At 41.4% G+C, this 13,987-nt stretch overlaps 1 protein-coding gene across 13 annotated transcripts in view; it reads left to right on the top strand.

Moving 5' to 3' along the window:
• The window catches only part of MICAL3 (microtubule associated monooxygenase, calponin and LIM domain containing 3), a 252,360-nt gene that overhangs the window by 186,031 nt on the left and 52,342 nt on the right, over window positions 1-13,987 (top strand). For 10 of the 13 annotated variants that reach the window (XM_067536313.1, XM_067536323.1, XM_067536319.1 and 7 more), the window contains 3 exons: window positions 2,211-2,406; window positions 10,152-10,378; window positions 12,333-12,422. In XM_067536313.1, the coding sequence (XP_067392414.1) occupies window positions 2,211-2,406; window positions 10,152-10,378; window positions 12,333-12,422 (513 nt within the window). Of the gene's footprint in view, window positions 1-2,210; window positions 2,407-3,816; window positions 4,104-10,151; window positions 10,379-11,426; window positions 12,310-12,332; window positions 12,423-13,987 lie in introns of those variants that run through there. The other 3 variants (XM_067536324.1, XM_067536320.1, XM_067536325.1) reach the window with 3 other exon arrangements.

Here is a 13,987-nt window from a genome sequence, read left to right as displayed (position 1 = left end):
AGGCACAAGGCTAACTCTTATCCTGCACATGTGGCAGATAGACTGCTTGTGAGAGTGTCACTTGTGTGTATAAATGTCACTTCGGTTTTTTCCTCCCCTAAATTTATAGCTCCTAATGTCTTTTCTACCCATCCCTGCAATGAAAAAAGCCATCTTTTCCATAGTCTGTTAATCATACCCTAGAAATGAGTCTCTGCTGCTTTTTTGCTTTCTTCTGAGGAAGCTGATAAAACAGAAAGGTGTTCAAGAAGAAAGAGTGAAATAAATCCCCTGGAGAAGGACTCCTCATCCTTCTTTTCTTTTAATCTATGAACTTCATGGATATCTTGCTGGATACCCAGAGCAGGCCAAAACAAGAGGGCAAGAAACAGCATGTGCCAGCTGGGGGAAGCTGGACCTAATTGGAACACACTGTGAAAAGGTCTAATACAGAAGATAAGCTCTCTTTTTATGAGGATTTGTACCAATTTATTTGCTCTCTATCACCTTGGTATTCTTCCATTACCCATAATCTGTTTCTCTTTCACATCAGCCAGGGTTGGCAGATCAGCATTCCAGGTCAGATCCCCTGATGCTGTGAACTCAGAGATGGGGAATGTAACACTGATGACAAAAATAGTTCTGGCTGAGGTGGTATCAGCAAGTAGGCATCCCAGAGAGAGTGAAATGAACTGTGAATCCTAGCTGAGGGTGCTATTCAGTTTTATTAATCTTTTAAAAATACTGACACAACATAAGGCTGTTGCAGCAGCAAATTGTAGAGAACAAATGTCCTTGGAAATGCGGGTTAATACTCTGACCTTTTGCCTGTGGACACCTGTGTGAGCTGGCTCCTGTGGGAACATGGTGGTCCCAACCTAGTTTCTTATGGACATTTGTTCACATCACAAAAGTAGCACATGATTCCTGGTATCCTTTAAGAGGAATCCCAAGATTGTTACAACAGAGGATGCTTTAGGTCCAAACTGAGGTTCGTTGGCAGAGCTGCACAGGTGGGCAGGGCTAGAATTGTAAAAGGGGTATGTATAGGTGAGTCCATGTCAGAGCCAAAGTGCACTGACAGAACGATTGGTGAAGCTTTCCTATATCACTTGCCTGCAGCTCTGCTTGATGAAGCAGTTTCTGGCTTTAACGGGCAGTAAATACACCCAGGTTTGATTTCCAGAGATGTTGCGCACCCACAGATCCCATTGGCTTCAACTGGAGTTCTGAGCACTTGGCACTTCTGGAATTCAGACCCACAAGCGTTAAATCCAAATCAGCAGAGTTCTCTTTTACTGTGGAGAGTGATAGGAGATGAATGGAGATGTTCAGTGCTGAGCATGTTTAACTTGTGACACGTTTTCCCTTGGGGCTTAGTGATACAAGCTCTTGATGACATTGCTGCTGGGGTTCCTAATGGCTGTAGTAACAGGCATCGGAATCAGTATATGATACCAGGCCTGTCATTGTTGGGACTGTGATTCCCAGTCTCTTGTCTTTCCACACACCTCTTTCCTGTTTTCACCCACCTGCTCAAAGCTCAGAGGTGTATTTCTTCCACTGTGTGCTGCTTTCTCAATAGCCCTTGGAGCTGCTCTACAGTTTTTGAGATAGACTGTTTTGCCACATGCATATCCTTGCAGTTTGCTGGGGTTTTGGGGAAACAGCGAACCTCTTATCCAGCGTCCTTCCCCACTCCCACAAATTGTTCATCCAGATTTCTCCTGTAGTCCCAGTTTTGTCACATACTGACAGGAAATCAGGTCAAGTCCAGAGAAAAGCATATCTGCGGTTTGAACCTGAGGGCCTTGCACCAGGTAGCTTCCTACGACAGGAGTGTCCCTTTGTTTCCCATATTTGAGGCACTCCTTACCTAATGGGGCGCACTTCAGTCCCTGTGGCAAAGGCTTCCCTGTCCCTTCTTGAACAGGTATCCCTGTGCCTGACCTGACGCAGCTCTGGCCTTTGTTCTTGTTCCTCTTTCAACCTGGACATGTAACTTTTTGTTAGCATCCTTTGGCCAAAAGCATTAACCGGGGCCCGCTTTGGAGTATTGCTCCTTGTCTAATTCAACCAGTATGGGCTAATATTGTAATGGCATCAGGTTCGCTCTCATTTTATTCCCCTATGGCCCTTTCTCACCCCACTGCTCCTTGCTCTGAATTTGCTTGCAAATATTCAAACTCAGTTCATTAGATTCACTGTTTGTTTACTGGCTTGTTCTTTAGGTCCTAATGTCAATGGATTGGAGGAGCCCAGCCTTGCCAAGAGGCTGCGTGGCACACCTGAGCGGATTGAGCTGGAGAATTACCGGCTGTCACTGCAGCGGGAGGAGGAACTGGAAGAGGTTCCTGAGGAGACCTTGGCAGAGCATAACCTGAGCAGTGTACTAGACAAAGGAACAGAAGAGGATGTGCCCAGCAGGTTAGCACACATTTTACATGTATCCCTATATCCACTCCAGCAGGCTTGTGCCTGCTTGCTCCCATAGTGCACTTTCCCATATGCTTTACTGAGGCTACTCTTTCTGGAGAACGGCTAGCTTCGTCCACACTTCAGAAAGGCATTTTATACTATAGTTTCTGTTCTAAACCCCTATTTTGAGTCACTAAATATTGTTCTTAAAAAGTTATCTGGTGTGCTGAAATTTCTCATGCTCAGTCTTAGCTCAGAAGGGAATTTACTTTCTGGAAAATTGAATTTAAAATCAACCGAGTCATTTGAGTGAACAGAACATGGGGTCAGAGGGGAGCGTTTTTTCAAAGAGCTTTTTCTGCCTATTTTGCACTCAGAGAATTGAAAGCCATCTTTGGTTTAAAACTTCAAGTTGAGCAAATACTTAGCCTTGATTGAGTGCCTTTATGTCTGAGAGAACTTGGTTTGAAGTAATAGCTATGGATAGTGTAAAACAGGATACACCCAACAGGTTAGCACAAATTTTACATGTATCCCTATATCCACCCCAGAACAATAAACTGGAGTCCCCGGGGCTCAGTGTGCATGCATGTGGGCAAATGTCTCTCGGCAATTCTTGCAGCAACAGTTCAGGTTGAGAAGGGTTGAGTGAAACATTCGCAGCCTCACATCCTCCAAATAGAGTAGCTCTCTGAGCGCTGCTCAATACCCTTTTCCATGCAGCAAGAACTTTCCTGAACTGTTAACTTTTTGCCTGTGCAATAGTTCTTACATTCTTAAAACTGTCACTGTCAGGTAATGATATAGCTGATGGCTAAAGCCCAGGTCCTACAATAAAATTACACGCACGCTTAATTCGAAACACATGTGTAGCCCTGCATGTCACGTTGCTTACTTCAGTTATACAGGTGAAACTGAGTTCAGCTGGGCTACGCAAGAATGTAAAATTAAGCACATTCATAAGTCTTTGCAGGATCAGGGCCTGAGTGCATTCTGGGATGAGCAAATGATAGGAGTCTCATAAGATGCAAATAGAAGAGGCAGCAATTGGATACTTGACAATAGATAGCCTTGCTGGTCTTAAATAGTCCTATGCATCCTTATCTTGAAAGCTCTAAACAGGTTTGAACTTGGATGAGTAAATACCTGAGAATACCTTGGGTTCTGTGCTGTTTCCTTTACTAGAATAATGATGGTGTTTCTTAATTATCTCAGGAATTTCTCAGTAAGATCTTATTTTGATATAATTTATTTCTCTGACCTCTTGTCTAGTGGCCTACCAGATGTTCTCTGCAGAGATCTGTTCATATTCTCTGTCCTCTCCTAGCCCACTGCTCAGATTTAATAAATGATACTCTGTTACTGTTGCTATTGTTGTTAATATTAATACTACTACTACTATCACTATTGCTTTTATAGTGCTTTTTAGATCTGAAAGTACTAACCAAAATTCACTAGCCTGGAGCTATATTATTGGCCTTGACTTCATCACATCATATAAATCAAGAATAGTTGGACCTGGTCAGTACTTGGATTGGAAACCTCCAAGAAAAAAAGGAATCAATGGAGCCAAGTTTATCTTTGGCATCTCGGACTGCAGCTGCTATTTCACCTCCTACAGACCTGCACACTCTTATTCCTTCTCTCCCTCCCTCCCCTGCATCCATTTTTTCTTCAGAATTCTTTCACTCTCCCTTTTTTGTACGTTGACTTAAATTTGTATTTTTTTAATTTAAACTTTCTCTAAAAGAAATTGTTTTTAAAAGGTAGATATTATTTTTGGACTTATAAAATATCTCTCTCTCACGTCCCTGGCTGCATGGACAGAGATTTCACAGCAATAAATATAACTTGTTGGCAAAAGTCAAACCAAATACACTTCTCCTATAACAGATTCATCCTCACTACTGTGGGCAAAAACCGGAGTTAATATGCTTTCCTCCGCAAATGTAGTAATAATCATACGTAGTACTTCTATAATATGTTTCACAGTCAAAGCATTTTAAAACATTTATCAGATTAATCCTCACAAAAGATCAACATATTTCATATCTATTCAATAAGGGAAGCAAATTCCAAGCTGAGGTCCCAGCAGTCTCAAGCCACTGTACGGACGGCTAACAAAAGAACCCTCGCATATTTTATGTAACACAAGTGTGCATAGAGACTGAAACTGTCTCTAAGGTTGCCAACTTGGACCTAATCTTTGTTGGACTTCTGTAGAAAGATAGCAACACTTTGAATCACATCCAGAGCTAAATAAGATACCAACACAACCTTTGGAGAGCATGTGCAGATTTTAATGAAGATGCATTCAAGGTAATTAAATTTTAGGATCCAGGCTCAGCAGCTGCTACAAAGTGTGGTGCACATTCCAGTATGAGGCACCTAAGTGTCAACAGCAGGTCTTTATTCAAACAGCCCAGCACCCCCAGGGCTTGAGGAGCTGATTATCCTTAAAGAGCACATGCAGTTAAAGTTGGTGCTGCAGTGCCCCACCTTTGAGCTGAAGCCATCATGGTGAAATACTCTCTCATCTCTGTTAAGATAGCCTCTCCAGATTAGGATTGACCCATACTGTGGGATGTAATGGAGGCAGCTGGCACTGTTACTCTGTTCTGAGCCTGCATGTGGGGTAATAGAGGATCTGAGTCTCCAGGCCTTTTGGTCTGGCTCCTTTCTCCAGTGCTAAATTCACATATATACATTTGTTAAGAGGTATCTACCGGATTATTTGAGTCTCTCTGTAAAGTCATCCAACTCTCTTCTCTGATCACTGGTGAACAGAAACAAGGTGCCAACTGGGTGGCATAGAGCTACTAGCTTGAAAGGAAGACACTGTGCACCGACCCCTCTCGGTCTCCTTTCACCCACTCAGCTTCTCGTTTCTCGGTACTCAAAGGTTAATCACAAAAGTGTGGGACAGATACATGCTGGAGAAGGTAAAGAGAGCTGTGGAGTAAAGAAGTTACGCTGTGACTATTACATGAGATAAGCAGGCTGGCTGGAGAACACAGTTTGAGCCGCGGAGTAGCCATGGCAACAGCTTGAGCAACAGTAAATTTTATTGACAGGACACTTAAAAACCCAGCAAACACCACCTGTCAGATTTATTTCTGTACTGAAGAGGAGGAAAGTGTGCTATTAATCAGAGGGGGGAATAAAGACCTTTTTTATCTCTGTGAGAGCATCTGTATAAAGCCACTGGGATACGCTAAGGCCTCTTGGGAGCTTGTTGCATACCAGAGGCTCAGCATATATTAATGATCTGATTCATCATTTACCTTTTGAAAGAAGGAACAGCAAGTTATAAATAAACATTTAATTTCTGCTGTGGAACGGAGGATTATAACATTTGCATTATATACCGTACAAAAATCAGATGTTGTAACTTGAAAATTGCCATGAAAACTTATTGGACCGTGCACAAACCCTGCCTGATTACCCCATACTATGATGAGGAAAAAACAATAGTACCTTATACATTTTATTTATTTACATCCATCAAAAAATACTCTCCCCAGGCAAGTGAGTGAATAAAATTTTGCAAGGATGCATTAGAGCAAGATTAAGAATAGCTTTTTATCACACAAAAATAGGAAATGGTAATCCTCAGTGTAACCTGAGTTCTGCCCCTGGAATTATGTGCAACTATAATTATAAGAAAAGTTGTGTTGCAATGTGGTACTTGCTAGGAGAATGTCTGTTTGCCTGAAACGGAGTCATTGTGTAATGAAAGCCTACAAGGCAGGGACAGAGTTAAGGTTGTTGTAGAAGTTATACATTCCAGACTTGTGTAGACTTTAAATCTCAGGCTTTTTTTATGTCAGCTGATCAGTTTTCAGCCTTCACTTTTATTGTCTGGCAATAGCAATTCTGCAACTGCTCATCTTACCTCTTATGCACTTTATTAATGTGTAACAATTATACTAAAAATAAACAGCAAATATGTAGAACCATTCTGGCAAGAGTACATCAAACATTATAAAATCTAGTGTAGATGGTGCAGAAAAGAAGAAGGTAGCCAAGTGAGAAAATGTTAAATGAAAGATGGTTTATTTGTGAGTAATCCATTCCAGGAAGAAGTTGAACCAAGGACCTTTTGTAGCCAAAAATAGTGAGGTTACCTATTGAACCAAAGGAGAATCTGCTCTTTCTGTAAGCAGTAATCTCGAATGAGCCCTTTTATGTAAAAGTTACTGCTGGATGTATCAGTTTGTTAAACACAGCTGTTGCTGTTGCACAGAACCAGCAAAATAGAACAGCAGGTATCCTCTGATCACTCACCCGAATTTTAATCAAGCTCAAATTATTTTGCTCTTTAAATTAGATGAGCTCATGCCTAGTCACACCTATATGGCAAGCATCCAGGCGTTGCACTTCTTTTCTCTTAAGTATAATAAAAATACAAGATCTATTCCCTGAGTTTATTCTAAGTTTCAGTGACAAAAATTACTTTTAATTATTTTTCTTGTTATCCCTGTAGAGCTAACATATAAAAAAATTCTATGCCATCCTGTGCAGCATCAACAGAAATGCATACTAAAATCCAAACAGTTAGGCCTATCCATACTCACCAAAAGCACCTAGATTTGCAGATGCTACAGAAGGCATGAATTGAAGGCACTGGGATTGCACATGAGTAATTGAGGGCCTCATTTGGCTTGCAGAACTTTTATTACAGGTGATGTGGAAGAAGAGTAACATAACCCAGTTCAATTCTCAAACCTCAGGCTGTGATTAATGGGGGACTTGCAGTTGGAATAAATGTCTTGACTTGTAAATGGAATCAATTTGATACAGAAATCAGAGAGACACAGAGTGGAGCCCCACAATGACACTTTTGCAGTCAGAATTGCTGTTTGAATTGCAATTTATTGTCTCATAATGTGTTAATCCTGGAATGCACTTAAATGTCACTAGCACAGATTTTACCCCAGACAAAAATATCCTTGTATAACTAGAGCTTAAAGGCATATGCTTGTATCAATAACATTAGGAGAGCAACAAGCACGCTGAATGGCCAAAACTGTGATATACTAGTCTTAATTTCCAGTTTAAACAATTATAAACATTTAAAACTATGGGAACTTCAAATTAACATAGACTTTCCTGGCCTTCTAATTTTTTAATGAGCGTTTTTAAAATACAGATATGAATTTAAATCCTTAACTCCATGTTGAGTTTAAGTCCAGAGGTTTGTCCTTTTTTTTAAATATGAACTGATCAAATATACCAGGATGCTGTAACTGGCGATCTGAGTCTAATGGAGTTTGTATGATGTGTGAGGTGAGGAGAAACTGTCAAGGTCTGAGGGATTAATTGTTGCACTTGCAAAGTCCTTGCCTTTGGATTTTATGAGTCTAGTGCAGCTTGCGTGTGCATGTCTTTGCGGGGGGATTTCCAAGATGGACAGAGTTTGAAAGTTTAGCCTACACATTCACACAAGGGTAGGACCATCAAGATTTCAGTCCTTGAACTGGGCAGCTTTTGTAAATGTTCCAAAGTCCATTAGATCCAGGACTGAGTTTATAAAGATTGCCAGAAGCTGCCAGAACCTTTTTCCCCCTGAAAAACTGCGTGTATTTAGGAGACATGAGAAAAAAATTGCAAGCAATACAAGACTAGCAAACAATATTAAGGATTCTTTATGGCACACAGGAGTCCACGCTGACTTTTGACAAGCTTTCTGCAGAATGAGCCAAATTCTTACATAGCACAGGATCAGAGAGAGAGTCAACTTTATAACAGTTTGTTTGCTAAAAGCTGGCAGAGTCCTCAGATGTTCCCATTAGGTGAATAACTCCAAGGATAAACACTCCCAACTTCTCAGATAGAATCCACTATATGAGATCTTGTCACTTGCTCTTTAGTTAAACAAGTATGAAATTTCTAGGCCAGTCCATGTTTGGTGGTAGGATGTGACAATGCATTGAGTCTAATCCAGTAGCTATTGAAGTAAATGGAAAGATTCCATAAAACTTTTTTTTTTAATCTGATGCTTCAGAAATAGCTTCTCCAGTTCACCTCACATTTGGTCAACTAATCTATAATCACAGACCAAGTTTGTAAAATCTGCAATGCATAGGACCTTTCTTGAGGAATTTGGGCATGGGAGAAAATTAGGTTTATTATGGAAATCGGAATACAACCTCAACTCTGGAAAAATTATCCCTCCAAAATACCATTAGCATTTAAATTGTATAAAGAGCTATATGTGTGACCAGCTGAAAAGTTTTAAGGGTTATTCCCACAGAAAAACTCACTCTGAATGTAATATTCAAACTACGTAGCATATATAAACTTGCAGTATGGTACTTACAGAAATTCCTTTCCCCGCTATACATTTAGGTGCATATTCCTTTCTGAGTTCATCAGTTCAAATCTACAGAGGTGCATTTCAGATATTTTATTTCTTTTAGTGCATTTCCTGAGAGCTAGCTACAGATGTAAATTAAAGCAGACTTTGAGTTAGTTGAGCATAAGTGTTTGAACAAATTCTTGAGTTTAACGTGTATCTTTCCTTGTCTCAATAACCCAAAAATTGGTTAATGTATCTATGAAACTTGCCAGTAAATTCACTTTAATGCTGGTGAAAAAGCATGAAAGATTTCAGCCTAAAAGATCCTTTTTTTTTTTTTTTTTTAAATGTTCCTGGAAAAAATGGGTTGCAAATGGTGGAAGTGCCTTGTTCTCAACCTTTCAAATATAGTGTCAGTATCTATAGGCTATAATCGAAGAGCTATGCTTGTTGTATCTTTCACTTACAAAGTCAAGCCTTCTTCAAACAAGCAATTAGGAGAATTCTTAGTGAAAATCTCAAGCAAAACCAATAAATGTTTTGCAAAGGAAACTTTGTAGTGTGGAATTAAAGAGGGATGGCTGTCAAAATGGGGTCATATTGATGTATGTTTGTTTCCCACACAGTGATTTCCAGACTTTGCTATGAGAGTAGTGGGGTTGATAATTATTCTCATGCTGCTACCTACCGTTTCTTGTCCACCCCCCTTATACATACTGCACACACTTCCTGTGTTCATGTGATACTATTGCCTATGATCCTGGAAGGTGTATGTAATTGTGCACTGCTCTCTGGCTATCCTCATCTTACCTGCTGCATCCTTTATATGTACTATGATGGCCTGATAATTCTAGGACTATGTACCTGTTCTTTTCAACATTCACTGACTGTCTGGCAAAAATGGAAAAATTCTAAGTAATATATTTTCCCAAATCTTCCTGCCAGCTCCCCACCACGCGACAAAACTTCCCAGTGGCTTAAACCCAGCAGCAATATCCCCCACCATCAAAAGACACGATCTCACCACATGCTGGCCCTGCCGAAGCATCTCTCATGCCCAAAACGTCAGGAGAAGGTGACATGATCCAGATCACCAGCTTTCTGCTAAACCCATTTGTGCTCAGATACTGTGGTGTTAAGTGTCATCACATATAAATTTACCTCACCCACAAATACCCTTCCTCTGGCTCCCCTTCATTAAAAAGAACTGGAGTCAGTACCCTTTTAGCTGTTGAATCTACCTACAGCCTCTGCATCAAGCTCCTTTGACCTGGTCCCATCTGGTTCAACCTCACTATTTCTAAAATAGTGCAATGAAACATTGAAAGCAGAAGAGGAAAAAAAGCTTTCCATTACACATACCTTAGTTGGTACTGAAATTTGCCAGCCATATATAAACTCAGCTAAGATGCATCATTAACTGACTTCTCTATTTCATTTTTATTCTTTACAGTAGTTCAGAATCCGAGATGGAGGAAGAGGAGGAGGAGGAGGAAGAGGAACCATTGCAGCCACAGCTACCCTCCTCAGATCTGGGAGGTGTGCCTTGGGAAGAGGCTGTGCGAATCCACGCCCTTCTGAAGGGAAAGAGCGAGGAAGAACTTCAAACTCAGAAAAACCACGAGGCTGAAGATAAAGAAGAGGGGGAGGAAGAAGAGGAAGACGAAGAGTCTAGTGAAGGTTGGAAAGATTGGTTTTGTGTTTTCCTTCTGGTACACAGGCAGGGCAAACAGAGCCACGTACCTGTGTTCAGAGAATGATGTTGGATGGGTACCTCTATGATAAGATGAGTTAGACAGAACCTTATTCTTCTCTGGAAAACCTCTGAGGGCTGATGGGGAAGCAGTGAATCTGGGTGGGATGGGAGAGGTTCTTATGAGAGTATATTGATGAAAGGGAGCCAGTGAAGGAACTGAGTCAAAGGGTACATCTACACTGTGTCTGGGAACATGCCTCCTAGCTTGGGTAGATAGACATGCTACCTCTGCTTGAGCTAGCAAATGAAAAATGGCAGAGAAGGCGGGGGCTTGAGCTAGTTGCTCGAGTATGTACCCTGCGGGGGCTGGGCAGGTTTGTATTTAGGCAGCTAGCCTGAGCTGCAAGCCACGTTACCACCAGCTACTTTGCTATTCTTAGAGCAGAGCGACAAGTGTCTGTATACCAGCACTGGGAAGCACGATCCCAGGTTCAGTGTAGACATACCCGAAGAGGGTGTCAGACCTAACGCCCTCTTATCTTTCGTATCAGTTTTTCTTTTTTATTCTTTCACTTTAACATAACTTCGTATTTGTAAGTGAATTTAGTGCTGATAAAAGGTGCTAGGTGGACCACATGAGGGAGAAGTTCTCTCTATGGGGCAGTTACAGCACTAGTAGCAGCACAGTACACTTCCCATATACTGTCATAACAGTGTGCCTCAGCCAAACACAGTACATTACCTGTCTCCCCAGTATAGCCAGATAAGAGAGAGAGATTTAATTCTTGTCTCCACCTGCTCTGGACTTAGTACTCTCATTGGATCAGGAATATATATATTCCCGTGTTCAGTTCAGAGTGTTAGAAGGCAGGTACTTTGTGCCTGAATACAGGGTGCAGTCAGAGTGCAGAAGATACTTTCCACTGGGCAGAGCCATAATGGTCTCATCTGAACCGATAGGTCTCTTGCTGGTTCCCCTCTGTGTAACTCACAGCTTTGTGACTGTTGTGATATTTTGTCATTGGTTTGTAGGGGAATCAGATTTGGATTTGACCCTCTGTTCTTCGGCCAGCAAGGTCTGGGGGTGCTGCGGAGGTGGTGCCTTAAGCCTTGAGAGGGAAGGAGTGCCTTGCATCACTCAGCAGTAACCCCCCATGGCCAATGTTAACGGAGGAGAAATGTCCAGCTCTCCTAAGCCGGGAGGAGAGACTACACGGAATGCAGCCTGAGCTGAACCCCTGTGCTCTCAAGGCTGTTTTTATTCCAGATCTGAGTGTTTCTTTATGAAAAGAAAAAAAAAGTTATGGAAGGATTTCCTCCCCTGCACCTCTTGAGTAAGTCATAACAGTACTGAGCTTGTTTTGGAAACAGGTATCTTTGCTGTGCTTCACCACCATTCCAAATGGTCAATTGATCTTATCTTTCAAAACGTGACTTGGTTGCTTGCATTTCCCTTTTGCTTTCATGAAAGCTACCAGACTACAAAGACCTGCTTCATAAAGGCCTTTGGCCGCCTAATGTTGACAGTAAAAGCAGAGGTCCCACTTATGCTGGGCCTCAGCGGCAGTCCTGTTCAGGGTGTTTTTGGATGCAGGAGATGGCCTTTTAACTAGGCGGTTTGGCTATATTTTTCCACTTGGAAACTGTGACTCCACAGCGGAAGTCTCTGTCAGAACCAAGACCACTGTATAGTATAGTATAGTAATATACATGTTGTTTATGAGTATACTAAATTATGAAGTTCCCAGACCACCTTTCTCTGTGTCCAATGGAGTTTGCCTTTCAAACAGAGAACTTCGATGAGTACAGTAAGTCTTACTGGATTTCCAGACAATAACTCTTTGCTTTCCAATTCTCTGTCCTTTCTCTCTCTCTCTCTCTATTATTTGTGTGTGCACATCTGATGCTATGTGTGGGGTGTGGCTCCCCCTGCTGTAGAGGGAGAATATTACCCTTGGGAGAGAGAGCTCCAGCAAGGCCTCTGGCTTCAACGTCTCTCAAACGAAGAAGACACGGGTACTTTTAAAGGTACCCTTGTACCATCACCACTTTCGTTTGTTCTCAGAGAGGACTGACATTTTAAAGAGCAAGTCCCACATGAAAATATTTTCTGTTTTTATTAAAATGCATTTACCAACTCTCTTGAGGTTGATTCAGGAGTTACTGACTTCCTCTCGCGATCCAGGCATGGGCATTGCTTGACTGTGCCACATTTTTTACTGTTTCTTGTATGGGAGGGCAGGAAAAGCTAGATAGTTTCCAGAGAGCACTTAGACATTTCAAGCAACTGTAAAATATACTTGAAATTAATCTGATCACTTCTTGCTTAGCTAGATGCATTGTTTGCCATAATGCTATGTTGCCATTTTGTTCTGATTGTTACTTTCCTGGAGTACTGGACAACAATAGTATGTTCATTTCTGCTATATTGATGTGGCTTATATGAGCCAGGATACATGAGATGAAAGGCTGAGTGCTTTCACCGAACTAAATGAGTACATCAGATGGTCGGTATTGCATGTCCTTTCATGGCTTATTGCTATTATAATATAGCTCCTTTATTTTATATTTCCTGTTTAGTCTGAAATTTAATATATATTTTTTAGTATTTTAATGCAACATATGCATCATTCTGAAAGATTTCATATGAGCATTTGAGAAAATCGTATGGGAAAATACCAGCATTTTTTTCTGCCCTTTTGAAAATGTATAGATATAAAATATTTTTTCTTCCTAGTCTTTTTTGACCCATTTGTTCTCCCACTAGAGTCTAACTGTGCTTTCAACAGAAGTCTGGGGTACCTTGGCCTCTTTCAACACTTTCTATTGGAAAAGTTCAGTTTTGAATGTTAAATTGTGCCTGATTTAACACTTTCGTTGGTGGGAATTGAAGGTAGCCAGATGGCCACAGAAAACAGACACACAGGGCTGAGAGAAGGTTAACTGCTGCCTTTTCCTTAGTTTCCACTCTTCTCTATCCTAACAGCAGACCCACTTTAATTTTTGATCCTAAAGACCAGGTCTGGGAGCATCCCAGTTCAGCTTTTGAATGACAGACATTGAGAGAGAGATAGAGCCCAGCCACTCCTAAAATGCTGTTGAGTGCTGCCGTGAGGCTAGCGGGGGGAACATGCTCTTATTCTGGAATTCACTGAATGATCTTTTCATATAAAGGTGAACTAAGGTCAAGCTTCCTGTGAAGCTTAGTGGCCAGCCTTGGGGGAGGCCACAGTAGCAGCCATTTGAAATCCTTCTGTGATCACCCCAGCCAGTAAAGGGTCCTGTTACTGCCTGCCCTGGGTGCCTTCATGCTGTGCAGCTATGTCGCAGAGCCCTGCCACCAGGCTCCTGTCAGCCTAGTTACTCCTTGCAGGGTGACCCCAACAGTCCTTCCAGTCCCGATTCTCCCCATAAATTCATAATCACAGTCTGCATACGTATCTCATAATCACTATCAAGTTCAGAACATTACAAGCTTTTATAAAAGGCCTTTGTCAGCATATTTTTATAGCACAGTAATATTGTATAGAGGCAGTTGATTCAAGTGCTTCTTTTGGGAGGTTCAGACCCCCATTCTCTTGGGATGTCTGGAC

This window comes from Emydura macquarii, unplaced genomic scaffold, assembly GCF_026122565.2.
Source record: "Emydura macquarii macquarii isolate MOO-44397 ecotype Brisbane River unplaced genomic scaffold, CSIRO-AGI_Emac_v2 contig_3530, whole genome shotgun sequence".
NCBI lineage: Eukaryota > Metazoa > Chordata > Testudines > Chelidae > Emydura > Emydura macquarii.
This window is presented reverse-complemented; position numbering and strand designations above follow the sequence as displayed.